Source organism: Panthera onca, chromosome B1, assembly GCF_046562875.1.
Source record: "Panthera onca isolate mPanOnc1 chromosome B1, mPanOnc1 haplotype 2, whole genome shotgun sequence".
NCBI classification, from domain to species: Eukaryota; Metazoa; Chordata; class Mammalia; order Carnivora; family Felidae; genus Panthera; species Panthera onca.
The window spans coordinates 202,130,854-202,143,414 of NC_138342.1; the positions used below are offsets into that span (position 1 = coordinate 202,130,854).

General features: G+C 40.3%; 1 protein-coding gene across 3 annotated transcripts in view; it reads left to right on the forward strand.

Annotated features, from left to right (window-relative positions):
• Nucleotides 1-12,561, forward strand: part of CSMD1 (CUB and Sushi multiple domains 1) — a 2,002,273-nt gene that overhangs the window by 1,852,704 nt on the left and 137,008 nt on the right. For all 3 annotated transcript variants that reach the window (XM_078445226.2, XM_078445227.2, XM_078445228.2), the window contains 2 exons: nt 4,128-4,316; nt 10,751-10,897. In XM_078445226.2, coding sequence (XP_078301352.2) covers nt 4,128-4,316; nt 10,751-10,897 — 336 coding nt within the window. The remainder of the gene's footprint in view (nt 1-4,127; nt 4,317-10,750; nt 10,898-12,561) is intronic.

Here is a 12,561-nt window from a genome sequence, read left to right on the forward strand (position 1 = left end):
GCTGAGCCACCCAGGTACCCCATCAGTTATATTTTTTTTATATCATAAAGAATTATATTCTGTATCCTTTAGGGTGTAATTATGTCCTGAAGGATGTAATAAATATAAAAATACAAATTTTTCCTTTATATTCTAAAGGATGTAATAAAGGGTACAGATGAATAGTCTGATGAAGAGGTATGGGGTGCAGGGTGAAAGGGGTTCTCAGCACATGAGCATCTGGGCCCTGGATTTGGGGTATAAGAGGTTTTATAGGGCCAGTCTCCCCTCCTCTGAACCCCAAGCCCGTGGTCCTACTGGAAGTCTGTGAAGGGGGCAGGAATTTCAGTCCACTCATCACTGGCTCTCTCTGCTGACCAGCCCCATACTGAGGCTACCAAGGGACCCACCCCAAGTTGCCTTATTGGCCTAGACTCAGGTGTAATCCAAAGGGGCTCGTCATGCTCAACATGCACGAAGTTCCAAGGGTTTTGAAGGTCTGTGCCAGGAACCTGGGACAAAGACCAGATAAGTTTTACAACAGAGTCACGTTAAGGAAAGAGAAGCCCTTCAAAAACCGAAGAGGAGTAATAACCAAGGTCTGGAAACAAGAGAGGACGTGGGGTGTCCAGGAAAGAAGAGGAAAGGAGAACACTTTGCTCTTAGGATGTGTTGGGGAAGTGGCATTAAGTGTGCTGGAAACTACACATGGGGCCACATTTTAAAAGGCCTTCAGTATTGGGTGGCTTCAGCCTGTGGACAGTGCAAATCCATCCGTAGTTTTTAAAATATTCAATTACAAAGAAATCAGAAACCTATATTTTCAACAAACGCTAAAGACAACCAGCGTCCTTGAGATAATGACCATTTGTTGGAAAGCTCAAGACCAGAACATGCCTGTCCAGGGCTCTGGGTCACAGCTTTCCCACTTGTTTATAGAGTTCTCTGTTTACAATTCTCTGAGACCTCCGGGTGCTTTTAAGAATTAGTTTTAATTATTTACAAAGCCTAATGCTTGACTGCGTTATTTTTGCTGAAGGCCTGCAAGATGCATTCAATAATATGCTTTGGTTTTAAGCCTCGCATTTTCTTTTTCTTCAAAAATAAGCTGAAGGAATAGCTTCTCGCCGAGGTGGGCTGGCTCAAAGCTCAGGGGACCTTCTCAGGGAGGCGCGCTCTTTTAGAGGCATCTTTGATGGGAACCTCAAACAGATGCTTCCCGTGGTGGGAGGGATCCCCGGGGCAGACGGTGGAGACGCGGGATGTGTGTAAGGCGTGAATGCTGATCTAGAAATGAACAGCCAGGCCCTGGGAGAGCCCCTCCGTCTCCAAACTCCCCGCTGTGGGTGCGTGTAACTCCCAGCAAGGATGTAGAGCGAGGGACAGGAAGGAAGAGGCTCATATGAAAGAGCCAGAGAAACAAATGAATCAAAAACACGTTAACTCCCAGGGAGATATATTCAAGTGCATTTTAAAACAGTATGTATGTCTGGAAAAAAGAAAATGTTGAGTGTTGTAAGACAAAGGAAGCAAATAATTGCACCTATACTTTGATTGTGACTTCTCTAAGAAACAGAAGCAGGATTTGAGAATGAAAGGAATGAAAATAGCTAAGCTAAAGATTCTGTTTCTGATTTATCACCACTCACGGCTTTCAAACCCTGGAGGGCTGTCCTCTCACCAGGTGGATGTCAGCAACTTAGGGAGGATTGTCTGCTCCTAGACAATCTGCCGCCCAGTGTCGCCTACTGACCATAGCGGCGTAATAAAATCAGAGAGAGGAGATTTGGCCTAAACCTTTCTCCCGGGTCGTGCCACAGAAGGGAAGGTGCTGGAATGGCATCCTTCCTCAGGAAGAGGCAGGCAGGGGGTCAAACCCTTCCAGGCTTTGAAACACCTGCCCGTGTAGTGCTTCAGACTGAAGGAGAGGGTTTGCGTGTGTTCACTGATTATAACCCTTGAGAGTAGTTTCAATTGCCTCTAGCCCTGGCTCTCGCTACAAAGTCAAGGCTGATCTGTGGAGACTCTGAACCTCCAAGCCCTGCACATTCTCACCCAGATACAAAGTCCGGTTTTTTAATGTGTTCTTTTAAAAAATGCCAATGTGTTCATTTTTGAAAGGGCATAATAGATTTTACGGGGTGATCTTACCACTATCACAGAAGAAATTACTTTTTAAATTAAATTGCTTTAGGCTGTTTTGGTTTGAATTATTTTTTATATAACTTACCATTAATTAACACTGCACATATTCTTAAAAGTCTACCTAAATACTTATTTATTAAAAAGGGTTCTTGGGCACCTGGGTGGCTCAGTTGGTTAAGCATCCGACTCTTGATTTTGGCTGAGGTCATGATCTCACCGTTCTTGAGTTCAAGCCCTGCATCAGGTTCTGTGCTGACAGCATGGAGCCTGCTTGGGCGCGCTCTCTCTCTCTCTCTCTCTCTCTCTCTCTCAAAAATAAATAAACTTTAAAAAAGGGTTCTATGAAATGTTTCATCTTTGGTGATCTTATGCCTAAAATTTATAAATTTTATGGTACACAGAATAAGAACACTAAGACAAATGAAAGATAAAAAAAGGAAAAGTTCCCTTTTATCAGACAGTTACTGGAATCAAAACATATTACATGTGATTTGCCTATCAGGTTGTGAAATGTCTTTATTTTGAAATGTGTGAATTAATAACATAAATTTGATTAATTAAAAGGAGATAATTCAAAAAATAAGACACATTCCCTCCAACAAAAGCTCTTTTTCATGAAGGAAAAGCTGATCATTTAACTTTTTAAAATTTTATAAGTAGTTTTGCTATTATCTCTGTTTACTTTTGAACCATGATCAATAGAGAAAAATTGTTTTCTCCATAATTGTATAAATAAACTATTTCTGGAAGATAATGAAATTGTCATTGAAATAAATTACTGATTGTGATACTGGTGGTTTTCTTCTGTGTGTTCCTACCTGTGCAGATCAGTTTTATTTTAATGACTCTGGAAGCAGTTGAATAAAGCAAAAAGGAAAGCGGGAGGGGAAAAAGTATGTCAGTGTGTCCACACTATCTTAATGATTCGTTCATGAAGATAAATTGATAACCGATTCATTAGGATAAATTCATCCTTTACAAATCACTACTCGTACTCAACACTGTAACAACCCAAAGGTCCAGTATGGCTTTCAGCCCAGAACTTTCTCATTCATCTCTTATCACAGTCCCAAGAAGTCAAATCACATGTGTAAAATTTACTCTTCCTTTTTTGTTTGTTTGTTTATATTTGAGAGAGAGATAGAGAGAGAGAGAGTGTGGGTCGGGGAGGGGCAGAGAGAGAGGGAGGCACAGACTCCGAAGCGGGCTCCAGGCTAGCAAAGAGCCCGTCGCGGAGCTCGAACTCACCAACCGGTGAGATGGTGACCTGAGCCGAAGTCAGCCACTTAACCGAATGACTCACCCAGGTGCCCCTAAAATTTACTATTCAAAATGAAATTAAAAGTATTAAATTATATTAAAGTGTTATATTAAAAGGAAGAAATAAATAGTATCGTTTTCTGTTAACCGAAGATAATTGCACAACGTTTCTGCGATACTACATTGAAAAGGTGAGTTGGGAAAACATGAGATCCTAGGATCCCTGCCCCAGTCGAAGGTGTGTGGGCAATTCAGTCACAGAGCGAAAGGCACACGGTAGTTTCAACCACTCCTGTGTGGCCGCTTCTCACCTCACTCACACAGGTTAACAGGGCCAAGGGTGTGCTTCGCCATCGCTTCCAGAAAAAGAAAACTTTCAGGGTCCAGGTTTCTTTCAAGCGACCGCTTTATCAAAGTTGGCTGCCCTAGTGTCAGCGGCTTAATCTCTTTGATCTATCTATCTAATCACCTTGTATATCGGCGTATATATTACATACGTGTATATAATTCTCATTTAAATTATAGGTCGGTATAATTATCATAAATGATAATTACTCATTATTCAGTGGTTTTCTCCTGCTGTGTTTGTCTCTTGTATTAAATTTGGTCACAGCTCAGTAGGATAGCTCCACACCCCTTCCCCCACTGCCACCATTGGCTTGTAAATATAGGGAGAGAAATTCTCCTATGGAAGTCGGCTTCATTTTGTTAAGGAAAATTTTTACTGGTGTTTTTCTCACTAGCGCAATGCCCAGCAAATGAAGTCCGGACAGAATCTTCTGGAGTCATCCTCAGCCCAGGTTACCCAGGCAACTATTTCAACTCCCAGACGTGCTCATGGAGTATTAAAGTGGAACCAAACTATAACATCACCATCTTTGTGGATACATTTCAAAGTGAAAAGCAGTTTGATGCACTGGAGGTGTTCGATGGTAAGTTTCTTGTTTCCTTTCTTTTCTTTTTTATATCAGTAATCTCTCTTAGTGTAATAAAAACACCATTATCATGTTTTTGTTACACAGGACTTTAGTATATCTTTGGGTTAAATTATCTCTCCCCCAAACGAAAATGAATGGTCTCAGAGATCAATTGTGGAACATGAAAATATTTTTGTTAATGTTTCAACTTTTAAGCATACTGATGCACTCTGAAAATGTCCTGAATGAACTTGAGCCATTATTTAATTCTTTAACGTGGAGATTTACAGTAGATGACCCCAAGCAACTCTCTCCTTTTCCCTAAGTATTCTATGGATTCAGAAGATATTTTAGGAAATTTAAAAGAGCTAAAGTTACATTAATCTATTTAAATGATTATTTTACTAAAAACATATAAAACTAATGGCTCACAGATATTTCTAGATGTACCATCTTTAAAAAAATAGTACAATACACTTAACAAATGTTAATACTGTTTTCAACTCTAGTCTCATACGTTTTTACACAATTCTGATAAACTTATTAATAGAACAAGGCCATGCTTAGAAGTAGTATGTGGTTGAATTGTCAGTTTGAAATGGAACTGATGTTAATATTTTTCTTTGCATAGAAGTATTATCATAGCCCATAAAATTAGACCAAGGTACAAATACGGCTGTCCATAAAAACAGGGCTTTGACATGTTTTGATGGACTTGTCATGTGTCCAGTAAAATAACAATCAACTCAATAAAAAGAAAATTACTGTAATTGATTCCGTGTGTGTCCCTATGCCTTTTACTTACTTGATGAATCTTAACAGTCAGGTTGTTCATATGGACAGACACCACAAGTATCAACTTCTGTATTCCTAAAATGGTGAGCTACTAATTGGAAATTAAACTCATCCTTATGTGCATGGAAACAGAGGACTGCGGAGCACAGTTTCTTTCACTTTCAGAGGTTTTTTTCTAGGTGTATATTAAAATAGACAGGCACTGCTGAAGGCTTCTTCTGTAGTCTTTAGGATGGAAAGAAGTAATTTATTAGCCAGGTACAAAACTGATGTCAATAAGGAGCCAGGTAAACTCGATTCTGAGGCCAATTAGATGAGAGACAAAACTAGAGTAGGTGAGCACCCACTCCAGGGGCTGTGTGTGTGTGTGTGTGTGTGTGTATGTGTACATATTCCCCAACCCAGGAGCTGTGTGTGTGTGTGTGTGTGTGTCTGCACGCACATGTGTGTGTACATATTTCCCACTCCAGGAGCTGTGTGTGTGTGTGTGTGTGCGTGTGTGTGTACATATTCCCCACTCCAGGGGTTGTGTGTGTGTGTGTGTGTGTGTGTGTACATATTTCCCACTCCAGAGGCTGTAATGTGTGTGTGTGTGTGTGTGTGTGCATGTGTGTACACATATTCCCCACTCCAGGGGCTGTGTGTGTTTGTGTACATATTCCAATCCATTGCTGGATGTAACTAATATCCTGACATAATTACCTTACATGTGTCCGTGTTCCCTTGTCTCACTGTCGTTGGATTGGAATTTAGCTGACGGTGCTTCTTCCGCTTCCAACCACAGCAACAACCTCATTACCGGTATCTGTGCCTAGGTGCTTACAGTTTGATCTCCCAAAAATAGGGATGAAGCACACCCATTACCACAAAGTAGATAATAGAGATAATATCAAAGCTGCTGCTGACAGAATTATCCGAGAACCGTGGTTAGGTTTGTTCTAGTCTCAAACATTTGACTATAAGATGAAAGGAGACAGTTTTATATGAAGATTTTATTAAGTGTTGACCTTTTTGTTGCATTGAATGTCATAGTTAGTGCATCTCTCTGTATCTCTATTTGCCTCTCTCTTTCTTCTGTAAGATAGTGGCTCTTTTATGGCTCATGAGTTGTGAAAAATATGCTGAATATATTGATTTTAAGCTTCATTATCCCAGGAGCATATTACTTTCTGTGGCTCCAATAATGGATATTCCTCAATTAAAGAAATAAATAAAAAGATTTAATCATTGTAGAACTCAACTGAGAAAGGTGTCAACATGAAGATTGGGGTGTTCACTGGTAAAACACTTCATCGTTTCCATGTTGGTGACGGAAACTGCTGCTCTCCCTTGTGGCTCTGTGTTCTTCTCCACGTGCTGATTGTGGAGGTGACTTTTTAAAGAAGACTCCTTGAGAAAGCTTGTTACATGTTAGGAAGGAAGAACTGATAGAAAATGAGGAAGAATGAGATGTTGGATTAAGAATACCTGAAACTTGACTCGAGTTCTGTCATTCAAAGTGACATGTTAAAATTTCATGAATTTCCTAGTGTTATTTTATTTTAGAATATGTATTATCCCTTTAAACAGCAACAACAAAAAGCCAGCACCCAAACCCATTACAGTCTTCTTTAATTTTAAAATACAGTCATCCTTTTATGGGACATCTTCCAGGAAACTGAGAAGGAGCATTTTATCTGATCTGACTTTGCTCTAGTGACACTGAACACTGCCCTGATCATCTCTAATGTGCTAGGTTTTTCTACTTGATGACTAAGGCTGTCATCACAAAGCACCACAGATGGGGGGCTTAAGCAGCAGAAGTGTATTGTCTCCTGGTCCTGGAGGTGAGAGGTCTGGGATCCAGGTGGGGGCGCTCCTGGTTTCTCCTGTGCGTCTCTTCTTGGCGTATAGCCTCTGTCTCTCCCTGGGTCCTCACCTGGTCGTCCCGTGCCTGTCTGTGTCCCCATGTCCTCTTTGGACTTCAATAAGATTAGATTAGGGCTCATTCCAGTGTCCTTCCTGAACTTTAAAGTTCTCTCTTTAAAGTCATTATCTCCAAACACAGTCACCTTCTGAGGTACTGGCAGGTAGGACTTCAACATATACATTGGGGTAACGCAATTCAGTTCATAACAGGTTTTTTTTTCTTCTTAATAATTTTAACTGCTCTGATTGGCAGTTACACAAGAAGTGAAGTTGTAGGTTCTCAGTCCCTTTGCACAAATAAAGATGCTGCATAAATCTCAAAGCGAACCATGTAACCTGATGAGATGGGGACTACATCTAGCAGCGAGGGCCACATTCTCCCACTCGTACGTAGTGAGCTTCCTGGGAATGGGCCGCGCAATGTAGAAGAGCCAGAGATGTCAGACTACGAGGGGGCGTTGAATTCACCAGCAGGGATTGTTGTAGATGACTCCCCGGAAGTGGGAATACCGCTTCTGTATCCAAGAGAGCAGTTCGTCTAAGGAAGTATCGTGGCGGCAGGGCTAACGGTGGTTGACAATGTACCGCACTTGTTTCTGTTTTTCTTAATTTAATTAATTGTTTCAAACCTGCATCCAAGTTAGTGAGCATATAGTGCAACAATGATTTCAGGAGTAGATTCCTTAGTGCCCCTTACCCATGTAGCCCATCGCCCCTTCCCACAGCCTCTCCAGCAACCCTCTGTTTGCTCTCCATATTTAAGAGTCTCTTATCTTTTGTCCACCTCCCTGTTTCTATATATTTTTGCTTCCCTTCTGTTACGTTCATCTGTTCTGTGTCTTAAAGTTCTCGTATGAGTGAAGTCATGTGATATTTGTCTTTCTTTGACTCATTTTGCTTAGCATAATACCCTCCGGTTCCATCCATGTAGTTGCAAATGGCAAGATTTCATTCTTTTTGATTGCCGAGTAATACTCCATTGTATATAATATACATATATATGTATATATAATGATATATGTATATACATATCTATATCACATCGTTCTTTTATTTTTAATTTTTAAAAATTTACATCCAAATTAGTTAGCATATAGTGCAAACAATGATTTCAGGAGTAGATTCCTTAGTGTCTCCTACCCATTTAGCCCATCCCCCCTCCCGCAACCCCTCCAGTAACCCTCTGTTTGTTCTCTGTATTTATGAGTCTCTCATGTTTTGTCCCCCTCCCTGTTTTTATATTATTTTTGCTTCCCTTCCCTTATGTTCACCTGTTCTGTATATTAAAGTCCTCATATGAGCGAAATCATATGATAGTTATTTTTCTCTAATTTCTCTTAGCATAATATCCTCTAGTTCCATCCACATAGTTGCAAATGGCAAGATTTCATTCTTTTTGATTCCTGAATAATACTCCATTGTATATGTATACCATCTCTTCTTTATCCATTCATCCCTTGATGGACATTTGGGCTCTCTCCATACTTTGGCTGTTGTTGATAGCACTGCTATAAACATTGGGGTGCATGTGCCCCTTCGAAACAGCCCACCTGGATCCCTTGGATAAATACCTAGTTGCACTTGTTTCTATTAACTATGTGTTAGATAGTAAGTTTGTTTCTTGAATATTTAAAAATTTCAAATGTGTGGGGCGCCTGGGTGGCTCAGTCGGTTGAGCGTCCAGCTTTGGCTCAGGTCACTATCTTGCAGTTCGTGAGTTCAAGCCCCGCGGTGGGCTCTGAGCTGACAGCTCGAAGCCTGGAGCCTGCTTCAGATTCTGTGTCTCCTTCTCTCTCTTCCCCTTCCCCACTCATGCTCTGTCTCTGTCTCTCAAAAATGAATAAATGTTAAAAAAAATTTAATTGTTTCAAATGTACAAGAAGGTGAAAAAATACACATATGGACTCATTTCTTAATGTAATTAATTTTAGGATTTTGTCAAAGTTACCTCAGGCTCTGGTTTTTTAAAGAGGCAATGAGTACGAAGAAATTTAGGGCAGAAGACATGAATAGACACTTCTCTAAGAAGACATCCAGATGGCCAACAGACACATGAAAAGATGCTCAGCGTCACTCCTCATCAGAGAAATACAAATCAAAACCACACTGACATACCACCTCACACCGGTCAGAGTGGCTGAAATGAACAAATCGGGAGACTACAGATGCTGGAGAGGATGTGGAGATACGGGAACCCTCTTGCACTGTTGGTGGGAATGCACACTGGTGCAGCCGCTCTGGAAAACAGTGTGGAGGTTCCTCAAAAAATTAAAAATAGATCTACCCTATGACCCAGCTAGCACTGCTAGGAATTTACCCAAGGGATACAGGAGTGCTGATGCACAGGGGCACTGGTACCCCAATGTTTATAGCAGCACTCTCAACAATAGCCAAATTGTGGAAAAAGCCCAAATGTCCATCAACTGATGAATGAATAAAGAAGATGTGGTTTATATACACAAGGCAATACTACATGGCTATAAGAAAGAATGAAATACGGCCTTTTGTAGCAACGTGGATGGAACTGGAGAGTGTTAACGCTAAGTGAAATAAGTCAGGCAGAGAAAGACAGGTACCATATTTTTTCACTCCTATGTGGATCCTGAGAAACTTAACAGAAGACCATGGGGGAGGGGACGGAGGAAAAATAGTTACAGAGAGGGAGGGAGGCAAACCATAAGAGACTCTTAAGGACTGAGAACAAACTGAGGGTTGATGGGGGTGGGGGAGAGGGGAAAGTGGGTGATGGGCATTGAGTAGGGCACCTGTTGGGATGAGCACTGGGTGCTGTATGGAAACCAATTTGACTATAAATTATATTTAAAAAAAAAAAAAGGAATTTAGGGGCCCCGCCCATATCCAATACCACATGTACCTCTCCTAGCATGAAACGGTATTGTAAAGCGGGGACATGCTTGTCCATGTTTTATGGTTAATGCTCTATCTCTGTCTGTCCATTTTTGGTCTGTCTGTCTCTCTATCTCTCTGTCATCTAACTATGTATCTCTATCTATATCATCTCCTATCTCTCTACAGGCACACGTACTTTATCTTCGGTCCACTTTGGAATTTTTACACAATTGCTGTCATATTTATCTGCAAATAGATTTCTTTAGTCATCAGTATGCTGTTTAAAGAATCATCTATGCTGATCCATGTTATCTAGTTTATTAATTTCAAATGTGTATAGAATTCCTTTCCATGGCACTTTAAATTCTTTTCTAAAATTCCAAAGTATTAGTTAGGATGTAGGTTTCCCCATACAGAACAATACCAGAACAGAGGTTTGGCTATGGAAATAATACTCGCGCACAGGTGCTGAAGTTTATAGAAATATAAGTAAATCCTCAGTTTTCCTGGATGTTACCAAATTATTCTCCAAAGTGATTCTACTTCTACATCATTGCATGAAAGTTTCTATTTCCCTGTACACTTACCATACTGTCAATACAAATGATGATAAAAATTACTTTTATTTTAGCCATCCCTGCTTTATAGGCAAGGTTCATATGATCTATGTGTTACGTGTTAAAAATGTGCAAGTATTTTGATTGGCTCTTGCTTTTTGTTTTTTAATCAGGGAATATATTTGCTGCTTTATTAATTTGGAACTCTGTGTTTGGGAAATAAATAGCTGTATATCGTACATTTGGACCCATAAATTTAGTAAAAAAGCTAAAGGTAGTCTGCATTTTGTAGGTGCTAGCTCGTACCTGAACTGTTTTTTGTCTTTCTGTTTCATTTAGGTTCTTCTGGTCAAAGTCCTCTGTTAGTGGTCTTAAGTGGGAACCACACTGAACAATCCAATTTTACAAGCAGGAGTAATCAGTTATATCTCCGCTGGTCCACCGATCATGCAACCAGTAAGAAAGGATTCAAGATTCGATATACAGGTTAGTAAGTGAGGTTTAGTTTAGCAGAAAGGTGTTTTTAATACAAGTGATCTGCATTAGTTAAAAAAAAGTAATGTAGAGATTTGTAATGTAAACCTAATCCCCAAAGATGAACGATTAACTCCCGTAGAAACAATATGATGGGAAACCGCTCTGAGAGAGACAGATCTCTAAACTACAGTCGGGAAAACAAACCATTTATTGATTAATATTGTTTTTATATTTTTATTTATTTTTAAGAGGGGGGAGGGGAAGAGAGTCGGGGAGACAGAGGATCCGAAGCAGGCTCTGTGCTGACAGCAGAGAGACTGATGCGGGGCTCAAACTCATGAACCATGAGATCGTGACCTGAGCCCAAACCAGGCATGTAAGCGAATAAGCCACACAGGCACTGCTTGTTGAGTAATATTTTAAAAATTATTGCTAGAATCATAAAACCTTGAATTGAATTAGGGAAAGCAAAGGCATTTCCTCTAAAAGATAAAGTAACATAATATAAGTAGGGTTAAATGCTAAGGAAACAAACAGGAAGAGATATTCATATTGCTACTAGTTTTATAAGTGGTAATAATCTCTTAATAACATGTCTTTTTATGGATTATCTATCTGTATATCTCTATATACTTGGAGACTCTATTCACATATGTATACATATGTGTATGAACACTTACAAAATTAATACATGTTTGCATATATATTTATTTGTCAACATTTGAATCATTTTGCCCTTTACCCATGTATTTTAATTATTCTCTGCCTATGTTTTTCACATTAAGTCAGTCAATATGTTTATTTATGTCCTACTAAATCCTGCATACACTTGTAATATGACCTAATACCTCATGTTTATCCTGTCCAACCGAAGCAGGAGACAGACAATTTAAATTCCTCATATAGGGGGCGCCTGGGTGGCGCCGTCGGTTAAGCGTCCGGCTTCAGCCAGGTCACGATCTCGCGGTCCGTGAGTTCGAGCCCCGCGTCGGGCTCTGGGCTGACGGCTCGGAGCCTGGAGCCTGTTTCCGATTCTGTGTCTCCCTCTCTCTCTGTCCCTCCCCCGTTCATGCTCTGTCTCTCTCTGTCCCAAAAATAAAATAAAAAAAAATAAATAAATAAATAAATAAATAAATAAATTCCTCATATATTTTAATTACTGAGAAAAAAGTATACACTGTTTTCAGTATCTCACTCCACCGTATCCCATGGTGATACGCGAGGTGCATTTCCCCAAGGAAGAAGCCCGTTAGACGCTTTCAGTTGAGCGAGGATTCACCAGAGGATTACTGATTCCTATGTTGGTATTTTACATGGTCAGTGCCGAGAAACCTCCTGAAGGGGGAACAGCAAAAAGTCATAGTAGTTTGCTTTGTTTTAAGTCTGTTTATTTTGAGAGAAGGAGAGCAGGGAAGCCAGGGAGAGGCAGAAAGAGAGAGAGACAGAGACAGAGAATCCCAAGCAGGCTCCACACTGTCAGCACGGAGCCCAATGTGGGGCTTGAGCTCATAAGCCATGAGATTATGACCTGAGCTGAAGTCAAGAGTTGGGCACTTAACCAACTGAGCCACCCAGGTGCCCCCAAAAGTCTTAGTAGTGTTTAAGATTTCAGCTCTTTTGTTGGGAGATATGAAATCGTAAAAAAGTATCAAGATTTGAAAAGGCTCTTGATG